Source organism: Sorghum bicolor, chromosome 10 (genome assembly GCF_000003195.3).
Source record: "Sorghum bicolor cultivar BTx623 chromosome 10, Sorghum_bicolor_NCBIv3, whole genome shotgun sequence".
Classification (NCBI taxonomy): Eukaryota; Viridiplantae; Streptophyta; class Magnoliopsida; order Poales; family Poaceae; genus Sorghum; species Sorghum bicolor.
The window spans coordinates 16,064,051-16,079,416 of record NC_012879.2 but is presented as its reverse complement, the minus strand read 5'-3'; the positions used below and the strand labels follow the sequence as shown (position 1 = coordinate 16,079,416).

The following is a 15,366-nucleotide window of genomic DNA, read 5'->3' as shown; positions in this document are numbered from 1 at the left end:
GAAATCATTTAGGTTCTCAAATATTCATTATAAGATCCACTAAAGTGAAAACAAAAAGAAAGAAACATTCACTTAGTCACAAAATACTTTGTGGTGTAGTGGTAAGTTAGTTTCACCCAAAATCTCAAGTCATGAGTTTGATTCTCAGCTACAACAAATGTGAGATTATTTCTTTTTTTCCATGCATATCCTTGAGGGTCATCGGCACTCAAGAAAACATCTATCCTTAGGTGTTTTTACATTTTCTTGGATGTCATTGGCACTCAAGGAAACCTATATCCTTGGGTGTTTTTACATTTTCTTGAGTGTCATTGGCACTCAAGGAAACCTATATCCTTGGGTGTCGTTATATTTTCTTGACAATGTTAAAAATCTGAGCACTGATTTATTTCCATGACGGTTCAACCCTCAAGAAATTGGTTCGTGGTGGCCAGCAACCCTTGGCGGCCATTCCTTGAGTGCTAGCCGTCAACATTGATTTTTTTTGGCGGTTTTAGAGGTTTCCTTGGGAGTTTTTGACCCTCAAGGGTATTCAGTTTTATGGTAGTGAGCCACTATGCTCCCACAGATTGGCAACGCTGAGCAGGCGTCGAGCTTGGCGGCAGCCATGGCTATGGTGAAGTATAGCCTGATGACAAGATCACACGCATGAGATGTCGACCAAGAAAGCCTGCAGGAGCTTGCCTTCAGCTGGCACAACATGCCACTAGGGTGTTTGATGAAATGTCAACAAGGAGAGAAAGGTGAAAGTATGGTGGTAAGTTTAATGAATTTTTAGCGCAGAGCACCAACGTACCCATTGTTTTCTCTTATAGGGAATTACTATCCCTTTTTTTGGACGTAAACCATGCTCGTGTCTTCACAGAGAAACTCTCTATATAAAAGTCTTGCGAATTCCTGATGTGAAAATAGCAAGGGGGTGCATGAGGCAGTTATTGGTTGTGTACTTCTAGTGTAGAAGTAGCAAAGAGGTGCGTATGTACGTGATCTCGACCAAAAAGCATGACCAGTTTATCTACTTAGATCAATAAGGTCTAACTAAGTCAAGACAAATAAGACACTCTTTGTAGGGGTTTTCTATCTATGAATCATGTACTCAACAGGTGGTAGGTATTGAAAACCATTGCGGAACATTTTTGCAAGAGTTTGATAAATTTTATAAAAATAAATCTCGAGATTTATCTTATCCATTTCTATTAATCCCAAATTTTGGCGAGTCAAGGGACATCTTATGGACCTGCTTCACGAAAGGAGGGATAACCGGATAAGTGGATTGACTAGATGAGCATGGAAATAGTCAATTAGAAGGATGTCGATTCAAGGCAAGGCGTGGAAGATGTGTCGGGTTTCATCACGAAGGAAAAGTTAGAGTCCAGATTACCTTTTTCGAATAGTCGTGTTAGGACTTGAAACTAGGTTTTTGGGCTATAAATATTAGAAATCCAATCCTTGTAAGAATATACACAATCATAATACAAACCCTTTTTGGCTCGGGCCACCAACGTTAGGAGTAGGAGTAATAGTAGATCTCGATAAGACCTTCGACAAATCGAGCTGCATCGGTTGATTTCGATCTTCGGTTTTCTTGTAAGTATTGTTATGGTTCATATTTAGTTTGTCATGGCTGCATCATTCGAACTCATGTCAAACTCGATTTTGAACTAGTTATCGACTTGGACCGTATTTGTAAGGCTACATTGCTCCAATGTCTTACAAATATCGGTTTGAGTTAGTTATTGGCTCTATTAAATTGGCAATTTAATAGATTTATTAAGTTATCAATATTGTTCAAAGATTAATGTTTTATTTATTGTAACAATATTCTGCCCAATCAAGATTCGACGGATTAGTTTGAACTTAAAATCTAAACGCTTGCCGTAAACCCTAAGCAAATAATGATCATTAAGCAAATTTAAGATAATTAATCTGTTGATCTTGATTGTTACATGTTGTGCCTTTGAGATATTTACTCTATTATGATTAATTTGGTAATTAAAACTAAATTCTGTTATGATGACGTAGATAGATCTTGTTCGTATTTCATGGACCCTATATTGGCTAAGTAGTGGATCCAGTTAAGTTTAAACGAATAGTGCACGTGCGTGAACCTGATTATGGTATTAAATGAACAAATAATTCGTGTTGAATTTATTGAAGCCCGCTGGCCTTTAGACCAGGTGAATATAAATTTAATACGTTTATAAAAGTAATTTATTGAAACTCCAGACCTTTAGACCAATTTTAATAAGTTATTCTTTATTTAATTGATAAAAGAATAAATACACGTAAGCTATCTCTTGTTCACACATAGCTTATCGGCTAAATAGCCGATCCGGTTACTTTTACCTATAGATTCAATTGCTCAAAAAGCTTAATAACAAATGTCCTAATGCATCATCAGTAGGAGTCTACTTTTTAGTCAATTTCCTCTATTAACGGCTTCTTAGAGCCATACATTCTAGAATTGTCTAGCAATAATCGACAGGTTCCATAATTTTACATTTGTATTGCTTCCTTGTTAATTTCAGGTCAAATTGACTGGCATGCCCTGGAATCGAGTCACCAAGCCCGTGCGTTGAGGCTTAGGAGGTGTAGAACTTCGGTTTCTGCACACTCTCTGAGAGCCACCGAGATTGTTGAGCAAGAAACAAATTTTTGCACCAAAACATCTTGTGGCACACCCAGTGGGACCATAAATCAACAACATGGAGAACAACAACGTGCTCAACGTTACTCTAGATGAGCACCATGATCCATTGAAGGAATTGGTTATTACTACTATTAAGCAATACTAGGAGAAGTGTCTGCTTTCTTTCAACAAAAACAGGGACAAGAAGGTAAGCCAGAAGACTCTTTTCCCGAGAATAATTTTGGAAGGAGAATGTGATCCTAGTGTTCAGATCCAACATAACGCTACGTATGAGACTATCAACAAAACCATGGTAGCAACCTTGGTTAATCATAATGAGATGTTCCTGAATGACATCACTAATTTCATTAAAGAAGCTTTTAGTCTAGATATACAGAATAGAAGTCCAACATATTCTCTGCTGGAAATAGACAAGTATTTGTTGGACAGACATTATGAGAGCAAGTGTCCGGAGAACCTGCAGTTGGAAGTCAACACTTTATTGGAGGTAACACTGTTCAGCAGTAAGTGCAACAACCGATAATAGATTACAATAATGGTCATTCAGCTGCAAAAATTACTGCTCACAGCAGAAGACTTGCCAGGTGAAAGGTCCTAATACGGCTAGAGGGGGGGGTGAATAGCCTACTTAAAAATTCTACAAAACTCACTAGAGCAAGTGGTTAGTAAATAACAAAGCGTAGCTTTTTGCTCTAGCTCTAATGGGGTGTTTGCAAGCCACCTATCCAACAATTCTAGTTCATATGATCACTAGGCACACAAGAGCTATGTCACTACTTACACTAGAGAGCTATCTAAAGTTTCTATACAAGTAAGTAAGCTACTCTAGTTTGCGGGGATGTAAGAGAGATGGTTTGATCTTTATACCGCCGCGTAGAGGGGATGAACCAATCAATAAAATGAAGTCCAATCACCGGGAGAAATCCAATCAACCAACACAATGGAGACAAATAATTTTTCTCCCGAGGTTCACGTGCTTGCCGGCACGCTACGTCCCCAATGTGTCGACCAACACTTGGTGGTTCGGTGGCTAAGAGGTGTAGAACGAACCTCGTCCTCACTAGGACACCACAAGAACCTACCCACAAGTGAGATAGCTCAATGACACGAGCACTTTACTAGAGTTACCTTTTGGCTCTCCGCCGGGAAAGGTACAAGACCCCTCACAATCACCGGGAGATGGCCACGAACAATCACCAACTCATGCCAATGCTCCTCCGCTGCTCCAAACCATCTAGGTGGCGGAAACCACCAAAAGTAACAAGAAAATCGCAGCCAAATCGATCCCCAAGTGCCACTAGATGCAATCACTCAAGCAAATGAACTTGGAATCACTCTCAATCTCACAAAGATGTTTAATCTATGAAGGAGATGAGTGGGAGGTGTTTGCTTAGGCTCACAAGGATGTCAAGTATGCTAGAATGCCAAGAGGTTGAGCCCTAAGCCGGCCAACACATATTTATAAGCCCCTCAAGCAAATAGAGCCGTTGGCTCTTTCACTGGGCAAAACTCAGGGTCACCGGACGCTATTCAGGTGGCACCGGACGCTCAACCCCTGCGTCCGGTGCTCTAGAAACGGCCACATGTCGCCTTTTGAATTTCTTGCGTCAGTTTCTAACGGTAACCTGCAGAGCACCGGACGCTCTTAACTTGGCACCGGACGCGTCCGGTGCACACCGGTCCTAAACTCAGGGAGGTCTGCAAACGCGCAGGGTTACCGGACGCTGAGCATCGGACCATCCGGTGCTCACCGGACTTAAATCCAGGGAGCAATGCAAAACGCGCGAACACCGGACTCAGAACACCGGACGCTCCAACCTGCGTCCGGTACCTAACCCTAGCTGAGCCAGGCAGCCTGCACACCGGATGCACAGGCACTGCGTCCGGTGCTTCTGGGCCAGCGTCCGGTGCCCGCGACTTCTCCAAATTTTCCCACCAGCGCAATAGAAGATATACACTTCATTTGCTTAGGCTCACATGGATGTCAAGTATGTTAGAATGACAAGGGAGTGAGCCCCAAGCCGGCCAACACGTATTTATAAGCCCCTCAAACAAATAGAGCCGTTGGCTCTTTCACTGGGCGAAATACGGGGTCACCGGACGCACCGTAGGGAACCACTGGACGCTCAAGCCCTGCGTCCAGTGCCCTAAAAACTGCCACGTATTGCCTTTTTCACTTTTGCGTGTCGATCTCTAATGGTCACCTGCAGAGCACCGGACCCAGTCACGCGTCCGGTGCACACCGGTCTTAAACACAGAGAGGTCTGCAAAACGCGCAGGCCACCAGACGCACACCACCGGACGCTCACTCTCTACCCTTCAAACTCCACCTCCTTCTCAAAGTGTGCCAACACCACAATGTGTAAACCAACAAGTGCACATGTGTTAGCATTTTCACAATCATTTTACTCGAAGGAGTTAAGTTAGCTCACTAGGTTCTAAATGCATGCACATGAACAATGACACCTAGTGGCACTTGATAACCGCTTAGCCAAAGAATTCCCCTCTTTATAGTACGGCTATCTATCCTAAATGTGATCACACCCTCTATGGTGTCTTGATCACCAAAACTAAAACCCTAAGCAATACCTTTGCCTTGATCTCCATAGGGTTTTGTTTTTCTCTTTCTTCTTTTCCAAGTTGAGCACTTGATCATCTTGTGGTCATCACTATCATCACCATGATCATCACTTGCTCCAACACTTAGGCATGGACCAACCTCATTGAGTCTAAACACACTTAGTATAGAGGTTAGTACTAGGGTTTCATCAATTATCCAAAACCAAACTAGGGCTTTCACCAGAGTTTTCAACGCTCCACCATATCAAGGAAGAGTAGCACCTGGAGAAGTACCCCCTGGCTATCATTATGTTTCTAAACATTATACTCTGAATGGTTGTGAGAATCCTAGATATCAGCCTAATCATCAAAGAATGCAGAATAATGGTTATGTAGAACCAAACAATCAACAAGGAGCTCAATTTCAGATAGATCAGCTATGAATCAAGTAACTAACATGGTTCAACGATAGTTTGGTCTAAAGCCCAAGAATACGACAGTCTCATACAGAAAACCATATCCAGAATGGTTTGATCAAATGTTTTTACCACCAAGATATAGGCTGCCTGATTTTGTTAAGTTCACAGGAATAGGCTCAACATCAACTATGAAACACATTAGCCAGTATTTGGCTCAACTTAGGGAGATTGCTGATGAGCCTGTGTTTGTAGTGATGTTCTTCTCTCTTTCTTTGTCTGGACCAGCATTCTCATGGTTCGCATATTTGCCACATAATTCCATTAAAGGATGGAAAGATCTGGAAACCAAGTTTCATCATTACTTTGCTTCAGGAATCATGGAAAAGAGCATTATAGATTTAGTCGATGTGAGGCAAAGAAATAATGAATCTGCACTTCATCACCTCCAGAGGTTTAAAGAGGTTAGGAATCAATGCTATAACACTTTTAGAAGCTGAATGTAACACCCAAAAATCTGTTTTAAATAAATAGGATTTAATTTGATTTATTTAAGTATTTTTGTGAGCATTTAAATTAGTAAATAAGTAAATTTTGTTGAAATTAAAATTTATCATAAAGTTAGAGACATGCTTGTGCATACATGCTGGAGCATATCTTATTTTTTTGTGTGTTGACTGTTTTGGTTGGACTTTATTTATGGATAAAAGCTCTCTTAGAAAATGTTTTGAAAAGCAAGAAAAAAAAAACAAAGAAGAAAAAAAAAAGAGAAAGAAAGCCTCCCTGGTAACCAGGCCGCAGCCCGAGCCTCCCCCTTCGCCCGCCTTGGCCCAGCGCACGGCCCAGGAGCCGGCCCAACCGCGCGCTGACCTCCTCCTCCCTTCTTCCTTCGGCTGATGTCCGGGCCCCGCCCCTTCTCTCTCTGCCGCAGTGGCCCCGCGTGTCAGTCACCTCTCCCTGCTTCCTTCTTCTCCAGCGCACGCAGCCGGGCCGGACTCGACACCGGTCACGGAAAGAAATCCCGATTTGGAAGGGATTTGATCTTCCCGATCCCTATAAAGGCCATCAACCTTGCCCCGCACCTCTTTTCTCTACCCAAGCGTTTTTTCCAAGCCCTAGCCGCCGTTTGGTTGCAAACCGGATCCCGCCGAAGACCGCACTCTTCCCCCGTCGCGACGCGAGCTTCTCGCTCCCTCTCGGCCCGACCAAAGACGCTAGGTGAGTTCGCGGGCTGCTCCTTCTTCCCGTGCCCGCAGCTTGGCTTTTGGTGCACAGAATCGTGAGAATGGCTAACTCCGGCGAGCTCTAAGGCGGCGGCCATGGCGCCTCCGCGCCAGCGCGCAGCTCCGGCTGGCCGGCGGCCACTGCCGGTGCCCAGGGCCATCTCCAGCCGTCCATCGCGTGATCTGCGGCCTAGAAAAGAACATACCCCTTCGGGGCGTATTTTCATAAAGAGCCCCTGGGTTTTTCCCAAATTAAACCCGCGATCCAAAGCACCATCTCAGGTTTACGCTTTCTGAATTCAAAAACGTATTCCCCGATCGGTTAGTTCAAAGTACGTTTTCTCGAAATTACAGTTTTGCCACTAAAAGTATTTTGCTCTCATCTTAACTCCGTTTTGGTCCATTCAAATTGCGTTAGGTTTGTTTTCATGAGCTCTACATGTTAGTAACATTGTTTTCTCAGTTTGAAACCTTTTAATTTCGTGATCCTAGTTAATTAATTACTTTTCTATATAAAATCTTAGGAAATTCATATATTCTCCGTTTGGACTCCGATTTTCATGATCTTTACGTCTGTGAGATCGTAGCAATGCGTAGAATCATTTTATCAACTTTTCATACTGATTTTACATGTTTGGTGTACTGTTCCAATTGTAGCTTTGTTTGCTTCGTGTATGTTTGGTTCCGATTGTTGTGTGTTGGTGATCGATGATCGTGATTAGACGGTGAGCAGTTTTTGGTGATCAAGATAAGAGCTTTGGCAAGAAGTAAAGACTAGCAGAACCAAAAGGATAATCAAGAGCATTTGGATCAAGGCAAGTATAGCATTTGGGTTTTATTTGTGTGACCATGATCATGTGGCTAGATTAATGTTAAGTAATAAACGATAAAAATGACTTTTTAGCAACTTGATGATTTATCTGTAAGTGATAACCGGGACAACAGTGCAACCATGAGGGCTATAATGGCTCTGGCTTTAGCTCAGTATGAGAACCTTTTTCTAGCTTGTTAGCGGTTACCTTAAATGGCGTAAGAATGGCTAGACACGTTGGGTATAGTGTGGCCTCTGTCTGTGTGTATAGGCTGCGGGTTATGTGCCATGGAAGGGGGGCTCTATATGTGCCTGCCGAGTGAATCTAATGGCCCTAACTTGTTAGATGAAACCTTTGAAAGGCTTCATAGTGATCCCTGCTGACCTTCCTTGGAAGTGGGTTAAGAGGCTGATCACCTCGGGCGAAAGGGTCAATCATGACTCATGGGTAAAGATGTACAACCTCTGTAGAGTGTAAAACTGGTATACTAGCCATGCTCACGGTCAAGAGCGGCCTTGGGGATTCTTGCATCGACGACGATGATTCTTATGTGTTATTTATGTTCATTATTTATTGTTTAATGATTTACATTATTTATGTCACATTAATCATGAGATTGTGGGATCTATACAATCTAGTTGCTATACTTGTGGAGTTCGACATGGACTCACTCTTGCTATTTTCCCACACCCCTCAGGAGAAGTTTTGAGCTTGTGATCAACCAGTCAGTTGGATCATGTAGAGTGAAGTTAATACCCGAAGTTTGGAGTTGTCTATCCGCTGTTTGCTATTAAAGGTTATCTCTTTTATACTAAGTATGCTATATATTTATGCATTGTCTTTTGATATTACCCCTTATTTGTAGCTATATGTGAGATTTGGCTTTTAAAACTTACATATGGTGCATATCTGGTTTTGTCCTTAAAATCGGGTATTACGAAGTGGTATCAAAGCAATGCTGGCTGTAGGACGCAAGCCTAGTTATTAATTGGTCGTCTTAAGGTTTTGGAATTGTCATAAAATCATTGCTCTATAAATCTTGGTATTTTCATCCATACTATATCTTTATCCTTGCTATTTGTCTCTACCTTATTGCTTATTTTAAAAGTACTTGTTCTCACCTTCACTCCTTCATTGGTATGCTATTAGAACCTTTTCTTACTACCTTCTGGCGTCATTGAAATAGGAGTTTTAGAATCTCTACCCTTGCTATGGAGAGAACGATAGTATCACAAGTTGAGTGAAGTGTGAACCTTCAATGCTTCATTGAGTTGTTATTATGTTTATGCTTGATTTGGATCTTTGTAATGATTGCTATGATCTTGTGGGATTTCTTCACAATTTCATTAGTTTATAGGTCCAAGGCATAAGGATTAATGAAATAAGTAGTTGGGTTTGGCTATCTCTTGTTTCTATCCCTTGCTGTTTTCTGGAGCAGTCTGTAATAATTCTGGTGTATCTCAAGTTCGGATCAAGCAAAGTTTATCAAATTTTTCTGGGAACAACTAGACTCCAAGATCTTTCTTTGACCTCAAGAATGACCCCATTATCTATTTTGGAATTGGAGTTATGAAAATCACAAGTTGATGCAGCTGCGCTGTCCAGAATCTGGACCAATTTCGGGAACTTGCTGCTTGAGACAAATATAACTATAGAATTTGGAAAAGTGTTCTATATAAAAGTTATAGAAGATTTGCTAAGCTTTTCAACGGTATAAGCTGGAACTTATTTGGCTAAGTATAACCTGAGATATGATATTTAAAATTGGATGTTTCTGTTCTGTATCAAAGTCTGGACAGTTTTGGTATTCCCTACTTTCGGCCAAGTTAAATACAGAATCTGGGAAAACATGGTATATGAAAGTTGTAGAGGATTTCCTAAGCTTTTGAAAAATGTAAGGATCATCTCTAGATGAGTTAATAAGCTCAAGATATAATTTCTGGAATTTATTGCACCTTTGCTGAGACATTTTCAGTATGGATATTAAGTTTGGTTGTTTTAGCTAAGCTTAAATACAGAACCTAATAAGGTCTTCTACATTAAAGTGGTAGAGAACTTCATAAGTTTTCTAACGGTATAAGCTATAACTCTATTGGATTAACAAAGTAAGAGTTATACCTGTTTTACTATGCCAGTGTTTTCATATCAAGAGGAAAATTCCAGGATACCTGTTTGTTCTCTTGTACATAAGTTCTTGGGATGTCCGAGGTTCTCAATGTTAGTTAACTAGTCTGGAAAACATGCAAGCTACTTTTCTTGTGTCCCCTAGTTGACCCTTTTAAGGGGGGTAGCCTAATTAAAGGAGCTACAAGGAGAAGAAGTGGTTAAAGACTGGAACATCTATTAGGATCACAAGTGCTTGGTAAATTGGTTCTGACTCAAGATATCATCCCATTTAGAGAATATTATTAGAGATATATGTCATTGCTGGTACTCATGGATTAATGGTTGTGTATGAGGATCAGATGACACTAAAGTCTACAAAGCTATGTGTACAATATGAGAGTGAAGCAACTTAACCATGATAAAGGTACCGATAATTGGAACTTAGTGATGAAACTAACCTTGGATCAAGAGACTCGGTACAATGAATTTAAAAGACTATGATGTGTAGCATCCAAAAAGGATAGGACTAGTCCCTAGTGTCCCCCATTCAACCTCGTCTTAAGGGGGGTAGTACCTTGATATCACTGGATGATGCATATTTAATTTATCTTGAAGTGATAATTGTCTTCTGAGATATTCTATGGTTATGATCATCCATCCTTGCCGTGTTACTGAAATTGGTCATTTGATGACAGGGGGTGTAGTGTCCCATGAATCCAGAGCACAATATGATGCCTCTCATGGATAGGTGGGAAGAATATGATCATTTTGCCTTTGAAGAAAGATGCTATGAGTATGACAAAGCTGAGTGTTATCAAAATAATAATACGGAAGAGCAAGTTGACATTGAATCAAATCAGAATCCACAACGACGGAAGCGTAAAAGGAAAGCCCGTAAGAAGCCTGCTCACGGAAATAAAGTACAGCAAAATTATATCAATGGAAGACTGAACAATGTGGATATGAATAACATTCAAGGAGCCACCAAAGTGGTGGGTGGATATGTTCAAGTGGACTCAGTGTTAGTTTTTGCTCTGTTTGAACGAAGTGCTTCCCATTCTTTCATTTCTGCCAACTTGGTAAAGACAATTGAGTGTGTGAAGTGTCCAACAAGGAAGCCTTTGTAGTTCAAACTCCAAACAGAGAAATACAGGCAGACCAGGTTTGCTCGAATATTAATCTGGTCATAAGCAAGGAGAACTTCACAATAAACCTCATTGTGCTAGAGTCACTCAACATTCCTTTGGTTCTTGGCAATGGATGGTTATGTGCACACAAGGCAGTGATCTATGCTACCCAGTGGAAAATTTTCTTAACCGCACCATCAGGGAAAAGAATTGAGTATCAAGGTGGTCTGCTCCTACCTGAGGAGGCATATCCATGCTAAGCTATCATGTCCTCGAGTTGTTTAAGTCAAAAAGTTGGTAGTCAAGATAGATTTAATCAGCTATAAATAATAAACATCCTATGGAAACTTTGTTCATAAGTTATGATCCCGAGACACAAGTGTTTGCAGTTGGAATGCAAGTGTGAAGTTGAAAGAGTATTAAGATCTTTTCCTGTTTCTCTTTTGGAATCCGTGCTCTTCCAAATCTCGAGGACGAGATTCTTTTAAGGGGGGTAGAATTTGTAACACCCAAAAATCTGTTTTAAATAAATAGGATTTAATTTAATTTATTTAAGTATTTTTGTGAGCATTTAAATTAGTAAATAAGTAAATTTTGTTGAAATTAAAATTTATCATAAAGTTAGAGACATGCTTGTGCATACATGCTGGAGCATATCTTATTTTTTTGTGTGTTGACTATTTTGGTTGGACTTTATTTATGGATAAAAGCTCTTAGAAAATGTTTTGAAAAGCAAGAAAAAGAAAACAAAGAAGAAAAAAAAGAGAAAGAAAGCCTCCCTGGTAACCAGGCCGCAGCCCGAGCCTCCCCCTTCCCCCGCCTTGGCCCAGCGCACGGCCCAGGAGCCGGCCCAACCGCGCGCTGACCTCCTCCTCCCTTCTTCCTTCGGCTGACGTCCGGGCCCCGTCCCTTCTCTCTCTGCCGCACTAGCCCCGCGTGTCAGTCACCTCACCCTGCTTCCTTCTTCTCCAGCGCACGCAGCCGGGCCGGACTCGACACCGGTCACGGAAAGAAATCCTGATTTGGAAGGGATTTGATCTTCCCGATCCATATAAAGGCCATCAACCTTGCCCTGCACCTCTTTTCTCTAACCGAGCGTTTTTTTCCAAGCCCTAGCCGCCATTTGGTTGCAAACCGGATCTCGCCGAAGACCGCACTCTTCCCCCCGTCGCAACGCGAGCTTCTCGCTCCCTCTCGGCCCGACCAAAGACGCTAGGTGAGTTCGCGGGCTGCTCCTCCTTCCCGTGCCCGCGGCTTGGCTTTTGGTACACAGAATCGTGAGAATGGCTAACTCCGGCGAGCTCTAAGGCGGCGGCCATGGCGCCTCCGCGCAGCTCCGGCCGGCCGGCGGCCACTGCGGGTGCCCAGGGCGATCTCCAGCCGTCCATCACGCGATCTGCTGCCTAGAAAAGAACATAACCCTTTCAGGGCATATTTTCATAAAGAGCCCCTAGGTTTTTCCCAAATTAAACCCACGATCCAAAGCGCCATCTCAGGTTTACGCTTTCTGAATTCAAAAACTATTCCTTAGTTGAAAGTACGTTTTCCCAAAATTACAGTTTTGCCACTGAAAGTATTTTGCTCATAAAATGTTCATCTTAACTCCGTTTTGGTCCATTCAAATTGCGTTAGGTTTGTTTTCATGAGCTCTACATGTTATTAACACTGTTTTCTCAGTTTGAAACCTTTTAATTTCGTGATCCTAGTTAATTAATTACTTTTCTATATAAAATCTTAGAAAATTCATATATTCTCCGTTTGAACTCCGATTTTCATGATCTTTACGTCTATGAGATCGTAGCAATACGTAGAATCATTTTATAAACTTTTCATACTGATTTTACATGTTTGGTGTACTGTTCTAATTGTAGCTTTGTTTGCTTCGTGTATGTTTGGTTCCGATTGTTGTGTGTTGGTGATCGATGAACGTGATTAGACGGTGAGCAGTTTTTGATGATCAAGATAAGAGCTTTGGCAAGAAGTAAAGACCAGCAGAACCAAAAGGATAAGGAAGAGCATTTGGATCAAGGCAAGTATAGCATTTGAGTTTTATTTCTGTGACCATGATCTTGTGGCTAGATTAATGTTAAGTAATAAACGATAAAAATATCTTTTTAGCAACTTGATGATTTATCTGTAAGTGATAATCGGGACAACAGTGCAACCATGAGGGCTATAATGGCTCTAGCTTTAGCTCAGTATGAGGACCTTTTTCTAGCTTGTTAGCGGTTACCTTAAATGGCGTAAGAATGGCTAGACACGTTGGGTATAGTGTGGCCTCTGTCCATGTGTATAGGTTGCGGGTTATGTGCCATGGAAGGGGGGCTCTATATCTGCCTGCTGAGTGAATCTAATGGCCCTAACTTGTTAGACGATACCTTTGAAAGGCTTCATAGTGATCCCTGCCGACCTTCCTTGGAAGTGGGTTAAGAGGCTGATCACCTCGGGCGAAAGGGTAAATCATGACTCATGGGTAAAGATGTACAACCTCTGCAGAGTGTAAAACTGGTATACTAGCCGTGCTCACGGTCAAGAGCGGCATTGGGGATTCTTGCATCGACGATGATGATTCTTATGTGTTATTTATGTTCATTATTTATTGTTTAATGATTTTACATTATTTATGTCACATTAATCATGAGATTGTGGGATCTATACAATCTAGTTGCTATACTTGTGGAGTTCGACATGGACTCACTCTTGCTATTTCCCCACACCCCTCAGGAGAAGTTTTGGGCTTGTGATCAACCAGTCAGTTGGATCATGTAGAGTGAAGTTAATACCCGAAGTTTGGAGTTGTCTATCCGCTGTTTGCTATTAAAGATTAAGTACGCTATATATTGATGCATTGTCTTTTGATATTACCCCTTATTTGTAGCTATATGTGAGATTTGGCTTTTAAAACTCACATATGGTGCATATCTGGTTTTGTCCTTAAAATCGGGTATTACACTGAATTGGTTAGCATTGTGAATCGAGGGCTAATACTAGCTATCAAGGACGAAATTGTATTTGACTCTCCCAATTTGGCTACTTTGGCCAGAAAATTATCTAGCATGGAGGCACAGTTTAGATATGCATGCTTTGATAAGCCCCAGAAGATTGGTAATGTTGGCTGAGTCTGATTCAGATATAGTCGATAACAGTGATGAGGAAGTTGAGAGTGATGAAGTAGCTGCTGTAGATTAGGTTTGGAAATATTTTCAGTATATTCCATGGGCCAAGAACAAGTCTACAGAAGAAGAGAAAAAGGAGCTCAACTTGATATCACTAAAGCTAACAAAATTTTTGACTATTTGTTGGAGAAAGGGCAAATCAAGCTGATAGGGAATCATAGGATATTTTCGGCTCAAGAACTTAAGAAGAAAAGGTATTGCATCAACAAAAGAAGCTTGAAATTTTTGTTACTAGCAAAAGAAGCTTGGAATGCTTGATATCCATTTTCACCATTGAAGTTTGAAATCAGTACTGATGGGGATTTATGAATCAGTGGTGATAAGGTTTGGGTAGTAGTAATAGTCTTACGTAGTAATAATAGTCACACAAATTTATATACTATTACATATCAATGAATCCTCATTAATCACGCAGATGAGGAAATGAAGGCCCCGTTTATTTCTGTGTTTCCACGTTATTGTGACCGATAGAACCTGATAATCCTGCCAAACAGGTCGGAGGCCACGATGGACTCCTGAACGTGATCGCACATTCATGGATCGGCCACAATGATGGTTGAAACGTGAGCTCAGGCCTATATGGAAATTGCCAGTTTGCGTTCCCTGTCTGTCCCTTCCTCCTCCCGTGCGTATATAGGTGCACTCACCCCCTCCTCCCGTGTAGGTGCCGCCATCCTCCATCCCCGCTGCTGCCTCCCTCTACCCTCACGAACTTCCTCTAGCCCAACCCCGCCTCCCCTAGGACTAGATCCATCGGTGGTGGGTAGGTCGTCCGGCCTCCGGCCTGTGGCCTCCATGACCACACTCCTCCCCATCGCTGGCTCCCTCCTCCATGTTAAGGCTCTACAGGCCTATGACGCTTAAGAAATGTGTGGTTTTTTGACGTATTTAGTATGACAATAGGTGAATATGTCATTATATCATAAGGTTTATGACATTATATTTTTGGCACCATGTCTTAGTGACAATAAAAAGTTGTATGTCACAAAAAAACGTCATATTACTAGTCCAATTCCATCCAATGACAATACTTTCAATGTCACGGAGGCACTTTGTGTGTCACAAAGACTAATTTACAAATGCCATCAACTTATGACAAAGTTTGTGCGTCAAACATTATTTTGTTGATATCTTAAAACGTTGTTCTCCATGTTAGCATGTTCAATCGCCGTGTGGTTGGGTTGACCCATATTGTTTTTTATTTTTATATCTTTCCAACATATTTCATCCCATGTTGTCTATGTTTCACATCCCACATTCCAACAAATTTCATCCCATGTTGTCTATGTTTCACATC

General features: G+C 41.5%; 1 protein-coding gene across 1 annotated transcript in view; it reads right to left on the bottom strand.

Moving 5' to 3' along the window:
• Nucleotides 1-12,281, bottom strand: part of LOC110431105 (sulfated surface glycoprotein 185-like) — a 28,734-nt gene extending 16,453 nt beyond the window's left edge. Inside the window, exon 1 of the mRNA XM_021449807.1 lies at nt 12,098-12,281. Coding sequence (XP_021305482.1) covers nt 12,098-12,281 — 184 coding nt within the window. The remainder of the gene's footprint in view (nt 1-12,097) is intronic.